The sequence below is a fragment of the Enhydra lutris genome, unplaced genomic scaffold (genome assembly GCF_002288905.1).
Source record: "Enhydra lutris kenyoni isolate GAN:26980312 unplaced genomic scaffold, ASM228890v2 scaffoldscaffold63, whole genome shotgun sequence".
Classification (NCBI taxonomy): Eukaryota; Metazoa; Chordata; class Mammalia; order Carnivora; family Mustelidae; genus Enhydra; species Enhydra lutris.
Window position 1 is genome coordinate 9924343 of NW_019154147.1, and position 20822 is coordinate 9945164.

The following is a 20822-nucleotide window of genomic DNA, read 5'->3' on the forward strand; positions in this document are numbered from 1 at the left end:
GGGGGAGAGAGCACTCTGGCATGGCAAGAACTGACTGAGTGCCTTGAAACTTCACTTCCTGCAAGGGGTCAGGGATGAATGGCCTGTCTTCAGAGTAGCCAAAAACCCTCCCTGCCTCACCACACATCCCTTCCCTCTCCTCTCCCAAAGGTGTCTACATGATGCTTCATTATGAGTGCTGTCCACTTGAAAGAAGGCTTGGCAGTGAGTGAATTTATCTATTCTCATCTTGTTCACAAGACTTTGTCTAGCTCAGTGACCTAAGGTACCAGCAATAAAGTGATGGGGAATTATAAAATGAATTTCTAAAGGGCCTTTTTCCTTTTTCTTTCATCTCACTTACTCCTAAGACCTGCCAACATTTTAAACCTATTGTTCTGTGTGGTTTGAACCCATTGCTGTGGCCATCTTGGTCTGCTCTGTGTCCTGGGATAATCTCTAGTTAAAAATATGGTGGATCCTCAGGGTGCCTGGGTGGCTCAGTTGGATGAGTATCCGACTTGATTTTGGCTCAGGTCATGATCTCTAGGTCCTGGAATCGAGCCCTGTGTCAAGCTCTGTGCTCAGTGGGAAGTCTTGAGGATTCTCTCCCTCTCCCTCTGTTCCTACCCCCCACCCAACTTATGTTCTCTCTCTCTCTAGAATAAATAAGTAAATCTTTAAAAAAAAATAGCAGATTCTCAGGTGTTAAAATTGAAACAGGCAGAGCCTCCACATGTCCCCCCAAAGAAATGTGTTAGTGCTTTACTTAGTGGAAAGCAGGCCCTCCTGACTCTGATTCCAACCTTTTCCCCATACCATTCTCTCTTCCTTCTCCTATGAATTTTAGAGATTATAAAGGAGGAAGTATGATACAATAGAGTGAGCCTTAGAAGCAGGAGAATTGCAAGGAAATCACCCCTTTAATCAAGAAAAACCCATTCTGTAGGAGATGAGAAGGAGTTTCTAGGAGGGAAACCATGGGCTGGCTGCAGGTGGGTGGCACTACTGTGTTTCCATCAGAGGCCTGGAGGTTATCACTTGTTCACCCTGCGGCCTCCAAAGACACATGGTTTCCTCCTTTTCTCTCCAGCCCTAGTAAGGGCTTCTCCCAGTATTAGAGCTTTTCCTTTAGTCTGAGGATACTAACAAACCCAGAAAATGCTCCCCCCCAAATTAAAGGAAGACAAGGAGAAATTAAAAACCTCACAAATTCCATAAAATAATATGGTTCTTGGAGGTTCAGATATTACTTACACATAGTGAATGTGTTTCTGCTTCCCACCCCCAAGGAGAGGAGGGTTCATGCAGGGCCTAGAGGTAGAAGATTTGAGTCTATGTTGGGGCACAAAAGGAGGTCACAGCAATGTAAGAAAGGCCTTTGAGGACCATCTGCAGACCTGGCCTTTCTTCAGAGTCTCAAGCATCCTGGATGGCACAGAAGGGACAAGAGTGGGAAAGGCATGGTGTGGAAAGGGTTTTTCATAAGGTCCCACAAAGCATGGGGTGCCTGGGTGGCTCAGTGGGTTAAAGCCTCTGCCTTCAGCTCAGGTCATGATCCCAGAGTCCTTGGATCAAGCCCTGCATTGGGCTCTCTGCTCAGCAGCAAGTCTGCTTCCCGCCTCGCACCACCCCCGCCTGCCTCTCTGCCTACTTGTGATCTCTGTCAAATAAAATAAATAAATAAATCTTTTAAAAAAGAAAACGTCCCACAAATTTCTCCTTTGATTTTTTCTCTTGTTCTGATAATCCTGCTATGAAAAACATATTCCGTTAATAGACATTACTGGTCCATTTAAGAAGTAGCAGATGCATTATTAATGTCATTTCAATACGGTCAACAGGAAAAGAAAGATCCTCTCTGTGGGAAGCATTTCTGAGTCCATCAGTGGCTCCCATGACCCATCTTAATTGATGCATTGTTATTCATTACTTAGTTCTCAAAATGCAACCTGGGGAAAAACTCTGTGCAGATATCAAGTGCTTAAAAGAGTAGACTCGGGGACGCCTGGGTGGCTCAGTGGGTTGGGCCACTGCCTTCGGCTCAGGTCATGATCTCGGGGTCCTGGGATCGAGTCCCGCATCGGGCTCTCTGCTCAGCAGGGAGCCTGCTTCCCTCTCTCTCTCTCTCTCTCTCTGCCTGCCTCTCCGTCTACTTGTGATCTCTCTTTGTCAAATAAATAAATAAAATATTAAAAAAAAAAAGAGTAGACTCGGGAACCCTCTTACACTGTTGGTGGGAATGCAAGTTGGTGCAGCCACTTTGGGAAACAGTGTGGAGATTCCTCAAGAAATTAAAAATAGAGCTTCCCTATGACCCTGCAATTGCACTACTGGGTATTTACCCCAAAGATACAGATGTAGTGAAAAGAAGGGCCATCTGTACCCCAATGTTTATAGCAGCAATGGCCACGGTCACCAAACTGTGGAAAGAACCAAGATGCCCTTCAATGGACGAATGGATAAGGAAGATGTGGTCCATACACACTATGGAGTATTATGCCTCCATCAGAAAGGATGAATACCCAACTTTTGTAGCAACATGGACGGGACTGGAAGAGATTATGCTGAGTGAAATAAATCAAGCAGAGAGAGTCAATTATCATATGGTTTCACTTATTTGTGGAGCATAACAAATAACATGGAGGACAAGGGGAGATGAAGAGGAGAAGGGAGTTGAGGGAAATTGGAAGGGGAGGTGAATGAACCATGAGAGACTATGGACTCTGAAAAACAATCTGAGGGTTTTGAAGGGGTGGGGGGTGGGAGGTTGGGGGAACCAGGTGGTGGGTATTGGAGAGGGCACGGATTGCATGGAGCACTGGGTGTGGTGCAAAAAGAGTGAATACTGTTATGCTGAAAAAAAAAAAAAAAAAAGAGTAGACTCGGGGCGCCTGGGTGGCTCAGTGGGTTAAAGCCTCTGCCTTCGACTCAGGTCATGATCCCAGGGTCCTGGGATCAAGCCCCGAGTTGGGCTCTCTGCTCCGCAGGGAGCCTGCTTCCTCCCCTCTCTCTCTGCCTGCCTCTCTGCCTACTTGTGATCTCTCTCTCTCTGTCAAATAAATAAAATCTTAAAAAAAAAAAAAAAAGAGTAGACTCAAATGTTGGTCCACTGAGCACCAAAAAGGATAAAGATTCAACTCAAGTCAACCAACTCTAACACGGTATGTCTTAGAGCAAGCTCATCTTGTTCTTCCTCCTGCTCCCTACAGTGCTTTCTCCCACAGACCTTCAAGAAATTCCTCATATCCATCTGCTCCACTCTGCTCCACTCTCAAATTCACAGAACTAAAGTAGTAGCGAAATGAGAATGAGCAGGAAATCCTTGCATAAAAATCGTACTGTGAGTAGTTGTGTCTTCCCACAGTTCCTTATACACAACTCTTCCTTAAGTTATTCTTTATTGCAATTATCATCCGCACCTGCTCTCCAGCCTCACGTGCTCCATTAGACACACTCTGCTTCAGCCGAATTGGCTCGCATGCTTTATCGCATCCTTCATTTTCCAGCCTCCATGCTTTTGCCCACGGCTGGTCTCCCCTCAGTCCTCCATGGCTTCAAGGGGTCTGCCTCGTTCACGAAAGCTTCCAGAATCAATCCCTCAAGTTCTCTAAATTCCCGAAGGACAGGATCTGTACAATTTAGGGAGTTACAATTGGGTATATATCTGTCATATAGGATTTTGAGTGGAGGAAGGGACATTAGCACTCTTTATACCACAGGCTTCATGAAGTAGGTGGTCATGGAGCCTTGTGGAGTGGTAAGAGAGGGGGTGGGGGACAAGAAGGAAGGAAAGAAGGAAGGAAGGAAGGACTGATTCCTGATCACCCTGCCTCTGGCCATTAGCCTGAATATTTGAAGTGTCTGAGGACAGAGTGACTCAGCTTTTATTTTTGTGTGCATATTCATAGAAGATTTCAGAGATAATTCTGCCAGAGCATTAAGTTAAATTTGTCTCCTGAAGCAACTTCTTCGTCATCAAGATTCCAAGTCTGTGTTAAGGCCTATCCATGGACAAAGTATAATCAGATGAACAAGCTCTGTTCTCACAACTAGTATCCTCCAGGGGGTGACTCTTGCATGAAAATCATCTAGAGTGCTTGCCAAAAAAGCAGATTTTTGGGGCCAGAGCTGGACCAGAGCACCAAGAGCCTTTAGTGGACAAGGCCAAGGAACCTGAAATGCTGAGCTCCACCTGTACCTCTTGTGCCCAGAGAAGTCTGAAAACCACCACTTCACCCAAGGCTTTCACCGTAGCCTTGCCAAGTCCGTCAGGAAGATTTTCTGGGAAAAGTCATTAGATTTGGAGATCTGCTGCTGTTCCAACAGCTCTGCTATATACCAGACCTGTGGGGTTGTTTCTTCCTCCATAAAACAGAGCTAAAACAGAGTGATCGTTAAAATTAGCTGCACGTGTACAAAGCCCAGCGTAGGACACTGCTTTTCTTAAATGGACCAGAACATATAACGTAGGAGGTCTGTGAAGTTGGATGAAAAATATGTTACATATTTTTTTCCTGCTCTTTAACTGAAATTTAACATTTCCTTTAATTATGAATGTAGGCAACAAACCATAGCAATATTAGCAATATCTGTATCTTGGCACCAATAGAAATTACAGCTATCTTTCCACATTACAATTATTGCAGATATCTCAAAATACATTTTAAGCTCATCACTACTTTGAAAGAAGGTTAGTTATTAGACCTGATGCTTTAACACTTTAATAAAGAAACACATGTATTTCCATAAGAATTTTTAAATATTCTGAGTATTATATGTCAATATAATTGGCTATGTGTAAACTTTTATTGTACATATTCAAAAACAAGCTGATGGATGGATAGATGGGAAAATATGTGATAAGGCGAGCCTAGTGTAAAATGTTAATGGAAGAAACTAGATTCAAATCTTCATAGTATGATGTTGGGGAAAAGTCTGAAAAGGGGTCCCTGTGTTTCACCAGACCACCAAAGGGGTCTATGACACAGAAAAAAGTTAGAAACCCCTGACTTAGAGGCCCTAATCTGTGCTCCCAACTCCCAGGCCAGTTCCATCTCCTCCTGTGGAAGAGTGCTCTCTCCTAATGACAGTATTTACTGAGCAACAAAAGTCTCCTAAGCAATTCACTAAGCAGGAAGCTGGGTAAGGATTAGCACAGTGCATTATTTAAATAGATATACTCATACATACAACAGAAATGAAACTACAGAACAAAGTCTTGGTTTTCTCTTCGCCTCCCTAGTTCCTGTTTTGGTGACTTCTGTTTTTCTACTTTTTACATTTGTTACAGGTGATGCTTTTTCATGGCCTGATTTGAAATAATAGGCAACATCTTAGGATCTTGAAAATGCTAGACTAGGAAAAGCTTCTGACCACTGTCCCCCAAGATGTACTTTGTAGAAGACCACGTTGGGAAACATTAATAGAAATGCCAATCCTTAGGCAAATAAGGTTGGAAATTGCTGTACCTTCTCTTGGGGAAAAAATATCACAAAGTATATTTCTGTATTAAAGGCACTTCTGTAAAGAAAACAGTTTAATTTTATTTAATATTAGATATTTCCCAAGTTTATTTTCTGCAAAACATACAAGCACTTTTGGGACAATGTATGGTTAAAAAACAATATTCCTCAAACAATTTGTTAGATTCTACTCTAGATCATCCTTTAAAAAAAAAAAAAAAAAAAGACACGAAAACTGGTTGATGTTCTCTCCCCAAAGATGAGGAAGCTGGTCCTAATTGTCTTCTGTGAGCAGATTTTCTGATTTCAGCTGAGTCTTCCTTGTGTTGTCCAAGTTCAGGTTTTGGTATTTTCTTTTAAAAAAGCCACACTAATAAATGAAACAAGATGGGATTGGGAGGGAGACAAACCATAAGTGACTCTTAATCTCACAAAACAAACTGAGGGTTGCTGGGGAGAGGGGGGTTGGGAAAAGGGGGGTGGGGTTATGGACATTAGGGAGGGTATGTGCTATGGTGAGTGCTGTGAAGTGTGTAAACCTGGCGATTCACAGACCTGTACCCCTGGGGATAAAAATATATGTTTATAAAAAATTTTTTTAAAAATTAAAAAATAATAAATAAATAAATAAATAAGCCACACTAAAACAAACAAGGGGAAGTCCCATTACAGACCTAAGATACCCACTTGTTTTAGAAAACCATTATCTAGTTGTTGCCAAAATAGCTCCTATACTCCTCTGCTTTTCATGCCTCCTCTGAATCTCTCCCTGATTATCTGATCCTTCAGGATCTGTTTTTTTTTAATGAGGAACTATTATATTTTTAAAAATTTTTTTAATTTAAATTCAGTTAACTAACATATAGTACATCATTAGTTTTTTATGTAGTGTTCAATGATTCATTAGGGGCATATAACACCCAGGGCTCATCACAGCAGGTCCCCTCCTTAATGCCCATGACCCAGTTACCCCATCCCCCCACCTTCTCCCTTCTGTGACCCTCAGTTTGTTTCCTGGAGTCAAGAGTCTCTCGTCATTTGTCTCCCTCTCTGATTTCTTCCCATTCACTTTTCCCTCCCTTCTCCTATGGTCCTCTGCACTATTCCTATGTTCCACATATGAGTGCAACCATACAATAACTACGTTTCTCTGACTGACTTATTTCACTTAGCATGACACCCTTCAGTTCTATCCACGTTGATGTAAATGATAGGTATTCATCCTTCCTGATGGCTGAATAATATTCCAGTGTACATATGGACCATATCCTCTTTATCCATTCATCTGCTGAAGGACATCTTGGCTCCTTCCACAGTTTAGCTATTGTGGACCTTGCTGCTATGAACATTGGGATACATGTACCCCTTCTTTTCACTACATCTGTACAAGAGCCATCTTAAATGCTGCCTTTCCATAAGCCTTTTCTGGTGCTCATTCTCCAGTCAGAAGTGAAAAATCACCTTCCTATTAAGTCCCCAAACTCCTTAACCTTTTTAACTTAACTAATTCTGCAAAGTATTATAGTTTGAGCTGTAATGCATCTTATTTATGTAAAAATATGCAGCCTACTATGGATAGTATGGCCTCCTACATCAAGAAACTCACAGTCTAGGAGCACTTGGCTGGCTTAGTGACTCTCGATCTCAGGGCTGTAAGTTTAAGCCTCATGCTGGGTGTAAAGATTGCTTAAAAATAAAAAAGTCTTAAAAAAAGAAACTTACAATCTAGTAGGAACAAAAATAATTACAATACAGTGTGATGACTGCCACTTGGAAGGGTTTCCAGAAAACAGCTTGTTCACAGGAAAAGCATAGAACTCAGCTTAGAGACTGAGGAATCTCTGGGCTGAGATTTAAGGGAAGAATGTGAACAAGGTGGAAAAGTGGGGAAAGGCATTGGTGTGGAGGGATAGCAGTATGGATAGCAAGCACAGAAACACAAACTTACTCAGTTCCAGGTGTTCAGAGGAAAAAGTGAGACTTAAGGGTGGAGAGGGGCAGAGGCCACAGAGTGAGGGCCATGAAAGCAGCAAAACAGTTTGAACATTAAAACAGGGGAAGGAAAGTAAAGGATATAAATAGGGTAATGATCATCATATCTGTTTTAGAAAAATCCCTCTGTACTCTGATATTTCACATGAGTAGAACTGACCTGGAATAGGATGATTATAATCAGAGTCAAAGCCAGAAGGCCACAACCACTGCTTATAATAATGATAACAAAGACAGGCAGATAACGCTCCTCTTTCAGGAAGATGACAGTGATCTGGAACAAGACAAGGAGATCATCCAATAAGTCTGCTAAAGGAGATGAGGAAAAAATTCTACATGTTATTTTAAGAAACGAAATAGGAGAACTTGGCAACACTCTGTATATTGACCGAGGCTGAAAGTAAAACAAAAAGCTAAACATTTCTTGATTGCATCATCTAAAATTATCTAATGCGACTTCCAGTTTCTGATCCTGCATGTAGAGTGCATGATGGGCACCACTCCATACTAACAAGTACAAAGCTGAACAGACCGAAAAATCAACAACTCTTGAGTTTCTAAGAGAGGGAAGACACTTGGCAAACTGCTGCCTCTAAGACCGGTGAGGGAGAAAGACAAATATAGGAAGCAGAGTCTTCCCAGTGCTCGTGTAAGAAAACCTGATCTGTAATCAATGAATTATAAGAAGCTCAATATTGACAACTCTCAGAGTTAAAAACCCAAGGGAACCCAGTCATAATGGAGCCCCCACAATACTATAAGGTTTTCTTCCAGGAGCTCTGCCACATTCCTACAGTAAATACTGGAGAAAAATCCCTTTGTGCTTCTGGCAAGGGGAGAGGAAAAGGAACCATTTTGAAATAGGCCAGAGCACTCTGACTGGCCTACCCTCAGGGGAAACTAGTTAATTAGAGCCTAACGTGCTAAGGTATTACCAGGGCCTAACTGACCTGGGGTAAGGGAAATACCCAACTCAAGCCCATTCTAGGGATCCTGTACCATCTAAGGGGGTTGAAAAAAAATGAGAAATACTTGTGAAGTTCACAGCCCAGAGGCATAGGCTCTCTAAAAGACTGAAACCTAATCATAGAATAGTAGAGGACTTCCCCTCCCCACACCTCACCACATTAGTAAAGACCTATTTACAGCAGTTCTTTTCACCTGGTATATCATGTCCAGCTATCAAGAAAAAATTATCAGGGAAAAAAAAAAGAAAAGAAAAAAATTATAAAACATACAAAAAACACAATTTGAAGACACAAAGCAAGCATCAAAACCAGACAGAGAAAGGATGTTTGAATTATCGGACCTGAAATTTAAAACAATTATGATTAATATGGTAAGGGCTCTAATGGATAAAGTAGACCACATGTAAGAACAAAGACAAAGAACAGAGAGGTAATTAAGCAGCGATGGAAAGAACAAGACAGACAGACAGACAGAAAGAAAGAAGGAAAGAAAAGAACCAAAAGATATGCTAGAGATTAAAAAAAAAAAAAACCACTGTAAGAGAAATGATGAATGCCTTTGATGAGCTCATTAGTAGACTGGCATGGCTGACGAAAGAATCTCTGAACTAGATACACGAAAAGAATCCATGAAAAGCAAAGAGAACAAACACTGGATGGAAAAAACACACCAACAACAGCACAATAAAATTATCTAAGGAACAAAATACTTCCAATTATTTTGGTCTGTCAGGAGATCTGTTAAGGATTCTTTGATAGTTTAACAGAACTCTCAGTGAATTACAATCTCTAGGTTTTAGAGAACACTGAAAGATAGAAAATCAGTTCTACATCCAGCTATGCCACTCTGCGTCCTTGAGCCCCAAGCTCCTCTTCAAAATGATGACCAATTTCAAATAATCTCTACGTCCTTTTCAACTCTGTTCCGACAGCTCTTTTGAATTTGCACAAATCCCACATGAAATATATCACAAAGATACTGGTCTGCTCGTCACCAAACTAAAGTGTATGTTACCTCAAAGACATGATAATAAATGCAAAATGGCACCCATGTACACTCCAGCTGACCCTTCAACAACACGGGTTTGAACTGTATAGGTCTGCTTATCTGCAGATTTTCTTGGATAAACACAGTACTGTAAATGTATCTTTTATGATTTTCTTAACATTTTCTTTTCTCTAGCTTACTTTATTATAAGAATAGAGTATTTAATATAATAAGGCTTTTGGTTCACAGTCTCCTATTAGTAAAGTTCTGGGGGAGTTAAAAGTTATACATGGGTTTTTGACTATGTGGGGAGTTGACACCACTAACCCACTCGTTGTTCAAGAGTCAGATGTCCTTACAGAGTTCTTCAATCAGAAGCCAACTCCAGCATTGTTGTCTAAAGGCTGTCTTAATTTTAGGAGTCTAAGTCCTCTTCTCACTAACAGGACTCAGCTGGAAAGCTCAGGGGACACTGCTTCCCAAGTGAGACTCAGTTATGGCCTTCCCATGGCCAGAGCTTCCCAGGACTTAAGTGGGGCCAGAGGGCCACCAAGACTTCTCTGCCTGCCCAAAACACTGAGCTCCTTTCATGCACATATTTAGGCACCAAGTTCAGGAGGCCTTTGGAGATCATTTCTATGTGAGTTGGAAAGGTGTACAAATTTACCTTTAATATTTTTTTATTTCTGTGCGTGTTCAAGTATGCACTTATGCAAGCAGGGAAAGGCAGAGGAAGAGGGAGAGAATCTTTAGTGGACTCTGTGCTGAGCACAGAGACTGATGAGGGGCTCCATCCCTTGACCCTGAGATCATGACCTGAGCTGAAACCAAGAGCTGAATGCTCAACTAACTCAACCACTCAGGCACCCCTGAACAAATTCACCTTTAAGGCCTCTTCCAATTAAGTTATAAATGCTGGTTACTTCCTATAGTTGACCCTCCAGGTAACTATTTAATTCACATGTAGCTGAGGTTAACGGGAGTTAAGTTCTGGGCTTTGCAAATAGGGAGGGAGCAAAGCAACAGAGAGGGAGGAAGAAAAAGAAGAAAGCTGGTTTTTCTTCTATGGAAGAGTGAAGTGGAGGGCAGTGGGGAAGGACTTGAGAATCTGGGTTTAGGAAAGTAATTAAACAAGTCCCAAGGTCATAGTGATGTAACAGGACAGATTTCAGTAGAAGAAATGCTCCTCTTTCTCAAAGTCGCTTCCCCCTTTCCTCTTCTAAACCCAAAAGTTCCAAATTTGACATAAAGCTACCCTGGTTAAGATGGACAGAGAAACAGGACACAGAATACTCGTGCTTGTAGTCAAACACTGATGGTGGCCTACCCAACAACCATTCTCTCCTTTTAATTTCCATTCAGAAATCATGACTGGTCTAAGCTAATCATGACAGAGCTATTCCCCTTTGCCAGTGATTGACATGAGAGCCAGTTCTCACTGAAAAGCTGTAAAGAGATAGCTGCTGGGAGTTTTTAGGAAAATTTCCCTCCCTAAAAAGGGAATACACACTTGGAAAAATTCCTTTTGCATCTACTGATCTCTTGCGTCCTATTTTGTATCCTGCCATATGAAGAAACAGCACTGGGAAAGGTGGCATCTTTGTGCAGGCTACAAGGGAAGGCGGCACCAACACAGATGGTAGGGCACAAGATCCAAAGGAGCCAGGTCCTTGACCAGACAAATAACAGATGCCTTTATGGTACATTAGTGGAAGTCTTCCCTTACTTGCAGATGAAATGCACTTGGATACATGGCTATTTATACTCATAGGTTCACGCTACCTTATTTGCTTATTGTCAGGAACAACTTAATACTTTGCTTAGGGTGCTGAATTTAAAGGAAGGAAAATAATTATTGGGAATCTATGTACAGAAATAAATGCATCACTAAGAGAGGGAAATAAATTATTTATAAATATGTGCATATACGAAACTGTTAATCGTAACACTCTTTGTGAAGAAATTGGGGACATGGGGGGGTGAGGAACCATTATTTTTCATTTGATATTTTTCTATAAAGCTTGGATTTTCTTGCTGTTCTTTTTTTTTTAAACTGGGCAGTGGGATAATGGAGCGATTCCTATAATTTTCTGTATTGGAAATATTTAAAAAGGAAATGTTATTTCTGACATGTCTGGAGAATTGTTCCTTTCTCGTCCTCCAGAAAAGAAATCAGAGGATCTAATATTTAGAAATCCAGTGTCACTCTCTTGACATTCCCTCCAGTAATGATCATGCCTGACCAACGAGCCCATAGGTGGATTATCTCTCAAGTTAGTCGCTGCTGCCAGCTGACACTTAACCACATTTAGTTTAAGTGTCAACAAGATTATTTAGCCCATAGTTCACAGACATCAGTTTGACTTGTCGCACTTTTGCAAAAGAAATCCCAAGAGTCCTACCATTTAATTTAAAATTTATAAAAGAATTACACATTCCTGAGTAACTGGTTAATATAAACATTGACGCTGTACACTAGGAAGACAGTCAATGTATACAAAAGATAATAATTTCTCACTTAGCATATTTTAAAGATACATTTTTCAAATCAAAGTATACATAGCTATTGGTTACAGCCTAGTTATTTCGGCTTAGTCCTCTTATTCAATTGCCATTTCAAAGATGGAAACACTGAGGCAGAAGCTGACTAATTCAAGGTTCCAGAGGCAGATGGCAGTAGAGTCAAATCAGAGGTAGCAAGACTGAAAACAGGAAGAGCTGCCTGTACAGAGACCCTAAGGCTAGGCATAGTTTTCCCCAGAACACTGCTCAGAAAACCAGAAAATAGCCAGGGATTACCTCAGTTCTGTGGTTCTCTGCATTCAGCCCCTCATATAGAGATTTGTCAAAATAGATTTCACCAAGGATCTGCAGTTCATTTACACCTCTTGGTAACTGTAAGGTGGAGGGTAGATAAAAACATATTTTAGACACAGACTTACTGTTTTGAACAGTATCTTTTCTTTTATTTTTATTTATTTATTTATTTATTTTAAATTTTATTTATTTATTTGACAGAGATCACAAGTAGGCAGAGAGACAGGCAGAGAGAGAGGAAGGGAAGCAGGCTCCCTGCTGAGCAGAGAGCCCGATGCGGGGCTCGATCCCAGGACTCTGGGATCATGACCCGAGCCGAAGGCAGAGGCTTTAACCCACTGAGCCACCCAGGCGCCCCAGTATCTTTTCTTTTAAACGTGTTCCTTCTCCTGTATTCCCTTGTCTGGTTAGCTGTCTTGGCAATCACAAAGTTACCAAAGCAAGAAACCTACAATCATTCTCCAATTTCTTTTCCTATACACTTTACCTCATGTCACAGACTCACTCACCAGCCCCAATTCAGTTTTTGACAATTCTTTTTTTTTTTTTCTTTCCTCTCATCTGTCCCTTTTCTCCATTCTTCATTGCTACTCCTTCAGTTCAGATATCATCATTCTTACCTGGATCACTGTGAGAAGTTAAACTTCATCCTAATGCCCACTTTAGAATGAGTGACCAGGAAATTCCTCTCTAAGAAGGTAACATCGGAGCTAAATATAAGAAACCATGCACATGAAGATACAGGGGAAGAATAGTGGGAGAAGGGAGAGCAGAGGCAAAGATCCTGTGGCCAGAATAATATTGGAGAAACAGAAAGGACATAATAGCTGGAGTATACGAAGTGGGAAAGAGCCGAGTACTAGGAGATAAAGTTGAAGAAGCATAGACTAGATCATGTAGTGCCTTGCAGGCCATTGAAAATGTATGTGTTTTACTCAGGGTGCATTCAAATGTCACTTTTTTCTTTTCAGAGGCATGGCACAATGTTTAAGATAGCTGTTATGTGAAGAAAGATTTGTAGACGGCATGGCAAGAGCAGAGACAGGAGGAAAAGACAGCTTACTGAAACGGCCTGGGCAAGAGATGGTGTCCTGAACTACAACAGTAGCAGTGGAGATGGAAAGAAGTGAATGGATTTATAACATATTTTGGAGGTGGAATGATGGAGCTTGGGGCTGGAATAGATGTGGGGATGTAGGAAAGGAAGAAGTCACAAGTATCTCCTATGTTAAGTAACTACAGTCACTTACCCTAGTATATTACTCCAAGTAACTGTGTAAAGAACAGATTGGGGCAAAAGGTGAATCAAGGGGCGCCTGGGTGGCTCAGTGGGTTAAAGCCTCTGCCTTCGGCTCAGGTCATGATCCCAGGGTCCTGGGACCGAGCCCCGCATCGGGCTCTCTGCTCAGCGGGGAGCCTGCTTCCTCCTCTCTCTCTGCCTGTCTCTCTACCTACTTGTGATCTCTATCTGTCAAATGAGTAAATAAAAAAATCTTTAAAAAAAAAAAGGTGAATCAAGACACCTGTTTTGGACACGTTACATTTGAGATGCTATTAACTTTTCTAGGACAGGGAGCCGATGCACATGAGCAGCAGAACAATCAAATCTGAAGCATTCACCAACTCAAGTACCTGCTGAGACTGATTCAAGGAGAGCTCTGCAGCCACCGTTACATTTTCTTTATTTGAAGTGATGGTGCAGTTCACTGAATACCATTGGTCCACATACTGAAAAGGAAACTGATTACAGTTAGCACTATCCCCTTTTGAGTGAAAAGGCAGAAAACTTAACAGTACGCAGAGCACGTTCAAGTTCCAGAATAGAGGGTGCGAACAGGTTCAGCGCTCACCTTGGCTCAAGCAAAGCCGCAACCGTGGCTGACCTGACCCAGAGAAGAGGCTAAGGAGAGCCTGGAGGCCACCCTGCATTCGCTTTCAGCAGTGAACGCCAGCAGCAGCCGCAGCCCCGCGCCGCTCACGTCACCCGCTCCAAGCCCTCCTCCCTCCCTAAGCCCTCGGGACGGCCGCGCTCACCCAAACGGGGTCTTTCCCACATTCTTTCTCCAGACTGTAGTTGCACTTAGTGTTGGCCTGAAACGAGAGCCATGACAGTACGGATAAGAAGACGCCAAACTGCCAGTCACCCACCCTCTCCTACCTCCCGCGGGACCCTTTGTGATGCGCATGCCTACGGCCGGACGCTAGGACCCAGCAGTCAGGCCCGCCCGTGTGTCTGTCTTAAGGAAATCTCGCGGTGTTTCCATTTGAATCTCCGGGCGGGTGCCGACCATGGCGGCGTCACGCCAGCGACTCGGGAATCGCCTCTTCCGAACGTATGGGGCTGTGGGCGGCGGGAGGCCGCGGCGGCGGCCGGACCGGGCAGTCGCGCAGTGGTTCCCGCCGCAAGACCGGAAGCGTTTTTTCAGCAGCAGCAGCAGTAGTAGCAGCGACGCTGGCAGCGGCGGCCCCTCGGGGTCTATCGCTTCCGACGATCCCGACGACCCTGACTTCCTCGGCGCTCCGGTAGGTCAGCGGCGGAGGCGCCCTGGAGGTCAAGCCTCCAAGGACTGGCCGAGTCTGATCGAGACTCCACGACGCCTGAGGCTGCGAGCTCGGCCTCCGCAAAAGTGCAGCACCCCCTGCGGCCCGCTTGGACCGCCGCCCTTCCCTAACGGCAACCCAGGCCGCCTCAGCCCGGACCTCAGTACGTGCAACCAGCCCGGGGACGGCGGCGAGCTGGGCACCAGTGCCTCCCTGTTCAGCAGTCTGGCCTCTCCCGGCCCCGGCCCCTCCGCCTCTCTGGATGCGGCCTCCGAAGTTCCGAGCGGCTTCCACCTCCCAACAGCCTCCCGGGACCCAACATCCCTCCATGGCTTCCAGGAGGCAGCAACGGGAGGAAGCAGGTTCACCAGACTGGCCCACCAAGCCCATGCCAGCCTCAGGTCAGCTCTCTTTAGTCTTATGGATTTTGGAAACCCTGAAGATTCTGAGTTTGGGGCAGATGGGAAGAATATGAGGGAGTCTTGCTGTGAAAGGGAATGGGCTGGGAAGAGGTTGGAGAGGCCAGGTTTATCAAGCATTGGTAAGAAGAGGGCCACAGACCAGGACTCCTGTCAAGAGATTGGGTCTCAAGGGGCTGCCCAGATGGACCAGGAGGCAGATGGTTGCAAGAGCTGTATTGTACCTGGGGAAATCAACAGGTTTGAGAGAACTGGGCCTAGGCGAAAAAGGAAACTTCAGGAAACAGTAGAAACCTCCCTTCTCCATTATCACCAGTTTAAGAGGAACCAAAAGATGGAAAAAGACTCATTCCTCACCCAGGACCTGACTCATTTACAGAACGCCTGCTCTTGGACCAAAGCCAGGGCTTCCTTCAGTTTCCACAAGAAGAAGATGGTGACTGCTGTGTCAGAAGTTTGCAGCAGCCACACCATTGCCAGTTCTCTCTCTGAGTCCCTCATATCCGAATATTCAAACCCTCCTGTTATGAACAGAACAAATAGTGCTCTGTCTCCTTGGCACTGCTCTTCCATGTATTTGCTAACCCCCTTAAAGACACTACATGTCACAGACAAAAAGGCATGTGATGCTGAGAAAGTTTATGGGGAATGCAATCAGGAAGGTCCTATCCCCTTTAGCTATTGCCTTTCCACAGAAAAATTGGAGTGCTGTCAGAAGATTGGCGAAGGAGTGTTTGGAGAAGTGTTTCAAACAGTTGCTAATAACACACCTGTTGCCCTAAAAATCATTGCTATTGAAGGACAAGATTTAGTCAATGGAGCCCATCAAAAAACTTTTGAGGAAATTCTGCCAGAGATAATCATCTCCAAAGAGTTGAGCCTCTTGTCTGATGAGGTATGCAACCGTACGGAAGGCTTTATTGGTTTGAACTCAGTGCACTGTGTTCAAGGATCTTATCCTCCCTTGCTTCTCACAGCCTGGGACCATTATAACTCAACTAAAGGGTCTGCAAATGACCGGCCTGACTTTTTTGAGGAAGACCAGCTCTTCATTGTACTGGAATTTGAGTTTGGAGGTACTGACTTAGAGCAAATGAGAACGAAGTTGTCCTCCATGGCTACTGCAAAGAGCATCCTACACCAGATCACAGCATCCCTCGCGGTGGCAGAGGCATCACTGCACTTTGAGCACCGAGACTTACATTGGGGGAACGTGCTCTTAAAGAAAACCAGCCTCAAAGAGCTCCACTACACCCTCAATGGGAAGACAAGCACTATCCCCACCCGTGGAGTGCAAGTCAATATCATTGACTACACACTGTCACGGTTGGAGCGGGATGGGATTGTGGTGTTCTGTGACATTTCCATGGATGAGGACCTATTTACAGGTGAAGGTGACTACCAGTTTGAGATCTATAGGCTAATGAGGAAGGAAAACAACAACTGCTGGGGTGAATATCACCCTTACAATAATGTGCTCTGGCTCCATTACCTAACAGATAAGATTCTGAAACAGATGACCTTCAAGATTAAATGTAACACCCCTGCCATGAAACAAATGAAGAGAAAGATCCAGCATTTTTATAGGACAATGCTGAACTTCAGTTCTGCCACTGACTTGCTTTGCCAGCACAGTCTATTTAAATAAGCCAGAGATGCCTTACTGGCCCAAACTGAGAGGACAATGGTCTTACAGCCCCTGATGCTATTTTCAATCTCCATTCCCAGAGCAGGGTGGAATTCCCATTCTAAATGTTTCTAGAAATTAACAAATGTTCTTTAAAAATAAACTATACCTGGGAACAAATGATTATAATTTATAAGCCCTCTTTCTGTCAACAGACTCCATTCTGTAAATGCCTTTCCATATATTCATTTTTGAACCTAGACATTTCATAAACCCTGAGCAAAAAAAATTCAGAAAAGCCAAAGGCCTCAACTTTCATAGTGATCAGAGCCTGTGGCTGTGGGTATCATAAGGGAAGTCAACTGAGAGCAAAGGGGCTGTAGCAAAGCAAAGACAGGGACAGACTGGAGGGAGGAAAGATGGTAAATTTATAGGGAGAAGGGCAAGAAATACCTGTTTATCAAACTTATTTGTCAATTACAAAGAAGCAGAATTTATCAGTTTTTCAAAGGGAAAATAAATATATAAATGGGTATTAAAAAGGTTTGAATTTTTGCTTATTTTTCATCAAGGGAAGGAAAACTGAAATGTTTTAAGAACTGAATGGTTGCTATTTCTTGTGAACATGACTGATAATTTACTCCTAATGTGTTCCTAAGTTAACTAAACTTGTTTTTACTCCTTTCCTAGAATTCTAGTTTTATACCTTTAAGAATCCACAGTCATTCTGGAAAGAGAGGTGATTGTGATAAAAAACAAAAGAAAAAAAACTTCTAAGTACCTGAATCTTCGTCAGGTTTTTCACTCTTATAAACTGGAGACCTTGTAATTTGATTGGAACACAAATTTGCAGCTGGAATACAGCTCTGAAGAGATTTTCCCCATGTATCTACAAAATAGAATCAGAGAATGGGAAATCAAAACTGGTGTTGTTTTGCCACCTGTAACTTTGCAATAATAAGCATTAAGCACTTACATTGAAGAGGAATTCTTTATAGACAGAAAGCCCCTGGCTTGTGTTCATGTACATCACTGAAGGTCTGCAAATGAGAGGATATTTGTTAGGCCTCAAGGCCCCTTCCTTTCAAATGAGCTTGAATGCTACCAGTCGGATACACTAGGACAGAGGGCACCATATCCTTAAGAAGAATCAAAGCTGAATATCAAAATGTAAAGTGGTGGTAGGGCGGTTCAGGTAGAAATATTTGAATTCTGTATATTTGGGCTGGTTCTGTGTCTAATTGTTAATCCTTGGTGGCCTTCTCGCCTTCCTTCTTTCCCAGTCCCACAGCGCCTCTCTTCCCTCCTTAGTATTACATCAGTAATCTTTAATATTAAGACCAGTTGGTACTGCTCCTCCCTTGATTACTACCATGGGGTTTCTAGGGCCAAACTTCATCCCTTAGCGATCAGTGGGAGCCTGGATTTTAAGCAGCCTCCTGTCCGAGATGGGGAATGCTAACATCCACCCTGACCACCTGAAGCTGCAGGTGTTGGCCCCTTGGAAGTACTTACTTCGGAAGAACTGCGATGAAGGCATGCTTGAATTGAAGGCTGTGGCTCTGTTTGACTGAAGAATTTCTGTCATTGAAACTAGGAAATAAGAGCGTCAGTTCACAGCTCACCCACTTTGTACACAGCTGCTTATATACCTTGGCTTCTCGGGTCAGGGAGAGTCAGATAAGAAAAGATGCTTGAAGATAAGTAATTAAAGTGCAGAAGACTTGCTAGAAGACCATAGTTGCAGAAACATTGGTTTAAAAAGGGTTTCTCAACCTTGACAATAATGACATTTTGGGCCAAATAATTTTTCGTGAGAGACCATCTTGTATACTGTATGATGTTTAGCAGCATCCCTGGCCTCTATCCACTAGATACCAGAAGCATTCCCGCACCCCACAAGTTGTGGCAACCAAAAATGTTTTCAGGCATTGCCCCTGATGGACAGAATCATCCCTGTTTGAGAAACCTTTCCCACCACTATACCCATACCCTACCCCCAAAACAGAAGTTTCACAGATGATGGGGCTTCTCCAAGTGAAATGACAGGAATAGAACCTCTGTCCAAGTCTCATTTACTAGATTATACCATAGTTTTGCTTTGTGTGTCAATAAAAGGACATTTTAAACAACTCTGATAACAAGAAGTGAAAACCAAGTCACTGCAGCAGCACAGATTCCTTCTGTGGGTTCACTGAGGCTCTTCCTGAGCAGTGACAGAGCCACAGCCCTTACACATGCACATGGGAGGGAGACTTTTTCCAGGGCCACAGCCTGGGCCTGCAGGGACATAGGGCCCACTTACTTGGTGACTGTCACAGTGATATCGGCTGTCCGGTTTGGAAAGGCATTCTCCTCTAGCTGCCAAACTACTGAAAAGTTTGCCTATTTAAAAAAAGGAAAAAAGGTCACTTGATTCCTCTCTACCATTCACAATTCAAACTGCTTCCTACTAACTAAACTGACCTGGGAAAGAATTCATATGCCTCACATTTTTTAGCACAGCATGCCTCCACATCTATTATTCCACATAAGCATCACAATGTCAATACGGAGTAAGCAGGGCAGACAGCATTATTCCTCTTTCACAGTTGAGGAAACCATTTCAGAGCACAGCACAAAGATCATCAGTGGCAGATGAGGGACTCACTCACCACTCGTACCTTTGGGCCTGCTGCTCTTCCCATACTACTCCCAACTTCACTCTGCTGTATGGGGCTGAGTCAACAGTTTGTGGCTGTATCCCCCAGCCCACCACTCCTTACTTTGAAAGCAAACTTGGCAGCTCTATGCTCTGCAGTGGATTGATTGCAATAAAGGGAAATGTGGAGACCACTGCTAAGATTCAAATGGCACTGGGATGTAGGAGACACCACCTCCAAGGCAGTGAGAAGAGTCAGCCAACCCAAACACTCACAGATGACCTCTTGAGTACAGGGTGACCAATCTTGCAGTTCATGGCCAACTCAGAAGCATTTGGCTTAGGGTCATCACAGTGAATGTCTGGAGAAGGAGGCTGTTAACACAGAGAAGACACTGTTCTTAAAGAGCAAGAAAAGAAGCAGTTTCCTGATACCAATTCAACAAACATTCACTGATTTTCTACATGCCAGACATCTGCCAGGAGCCTTGGGACACTAATCAGACTTGGTCTCTGTCTTCCTCCCAAGCTGGGCAGAAGGGATCAATAGGTTGTTGAGGAATTTAAATACAAGGCTCAAGTGGTTCCGTGGAAGGTACAAGGAAAGACAGTATTGCAAGAGGTAAAATCCAACTAGGAGGAATCTGTAAAATCTTCAGGGGTAGGAGACATTTGAGCTGGGCAAACCTATCATACTGGGATGGGCTGGAAGGCTAGCATGAGCCCCCACACTGCCACACAGCCTTTCTCAACCAGGGCTCTTCACCTGGACCACTGAATACAGAAGGTGATTTCAGTGACACTTTTCTTAATTCTCCCAAGGATAGTGCAGCACTTATTCCACTTAAGAAGCTTATGAGATAATTTCATTATTTTCATATAATAGATGCTGTCCTAGCCCAAATAGCCTAAGACCCTAGGGACAAATCTGTAACCTGACAAAGCCAGGTTTACTGACTCCTTACCATGAGAAAACTGCACTGTGGTGTCTCACCAAACAAAAGCCAAGACAGTTATTAAGGGATGGTGGGGAAGAGTGGAGTTCAGGTAATGTAGAAGTAAAGCAGAGTTTTGGTGGGCTCTAAGTAAAGCAGGGTTGTGTATCAAAGGGTCCATCAACATCAGGTCTGGACCCAGGGATCCATTCCTTTGGAAACTCTTAGGGAGTTGTAAAGTTGTGTCCAGAAATGCTGTATCTGAAACTCTGTACCCCAGATGGAAAATAAGACTGCTTCTTTTCAAAGTGACTTATATTCTCTAGCCAAGTGAAATGGTTTCATAATTATAGATAGAACTTTAAGCAGCAAAGTTTTCTGATTGCCTATGATTTTCAAGAAGATTTCTCAGTGTTACAGTACTTCACAGTGTTACAGTACTTTGCAGCT

General features: G+C 43.2%; 2 protein-coding genes across 5 annotated transcripts in view; one reads left to right on the top strand and one right to left on the bottom strand.

Annotated features, from left to right (window-relative positions):
* Nucleotides 1-20822, bottom strand: part of LOC111158754 (integrin subunit alpha E) — a 74550-nt gene that overhangs the window by 3049 nt on the left and 50679 nt on the right. The window contains exons 22-31 of one of the 4 annotated variants that reach the window (XM_022521007.1): nt 19714-19812; nt 19102-19181; nt 18312-18389; nt 17773-17836; nt 17578-17685; nt 14244-14300; nt 13842-13937; nt 12192-12287; nt 7597-7710; nt 3554-3611 (exon numbers count right to left, since the gene is read on the bottom strand). In XM_022521007.1, the coding sequence (XP_022376715.1) occupies nt 3573-3611; nt 7597-7710; nt 12192-12287; nt 13842-13937; nt 14244-14300; nt 17578-17685; nt 17773-17836; nt 18312-18389; nt 19102-19181; nt 19714-19812 (831 nt within the window). In that variant the 3' untranslated portion in view covers nt 3554-3572. Of the gene's footprint in view, nt 1-3553; nt 3612-5528; nt 5815-7596; nt 7711-12191; nt 12288-13841; nt 13938-14243; nt 14301-17577; nt 17686-17772; nt 17837-18311; nt 18390-19101; nt 19182-19713; nt 19813-20822 lie in introns of those variants that run through there. The other 3 variants (XM_022521006.1, XM_022521008.1, XM_022521009.1) reach the window with 3 other exon arrangements.
* Nucleotides 14499-16925, top strand: LOC111158755 (histone H3 associated protein kinase). The gene has a single exon (XM_022521010.1). It carries the CDS (start codon nt 14499-14501, stop codon nt 16815-16817), a length of 2319 nt encoding a protein of 772 aa, XP_022376718.1. The 3' UTR covers nt 16818-16925.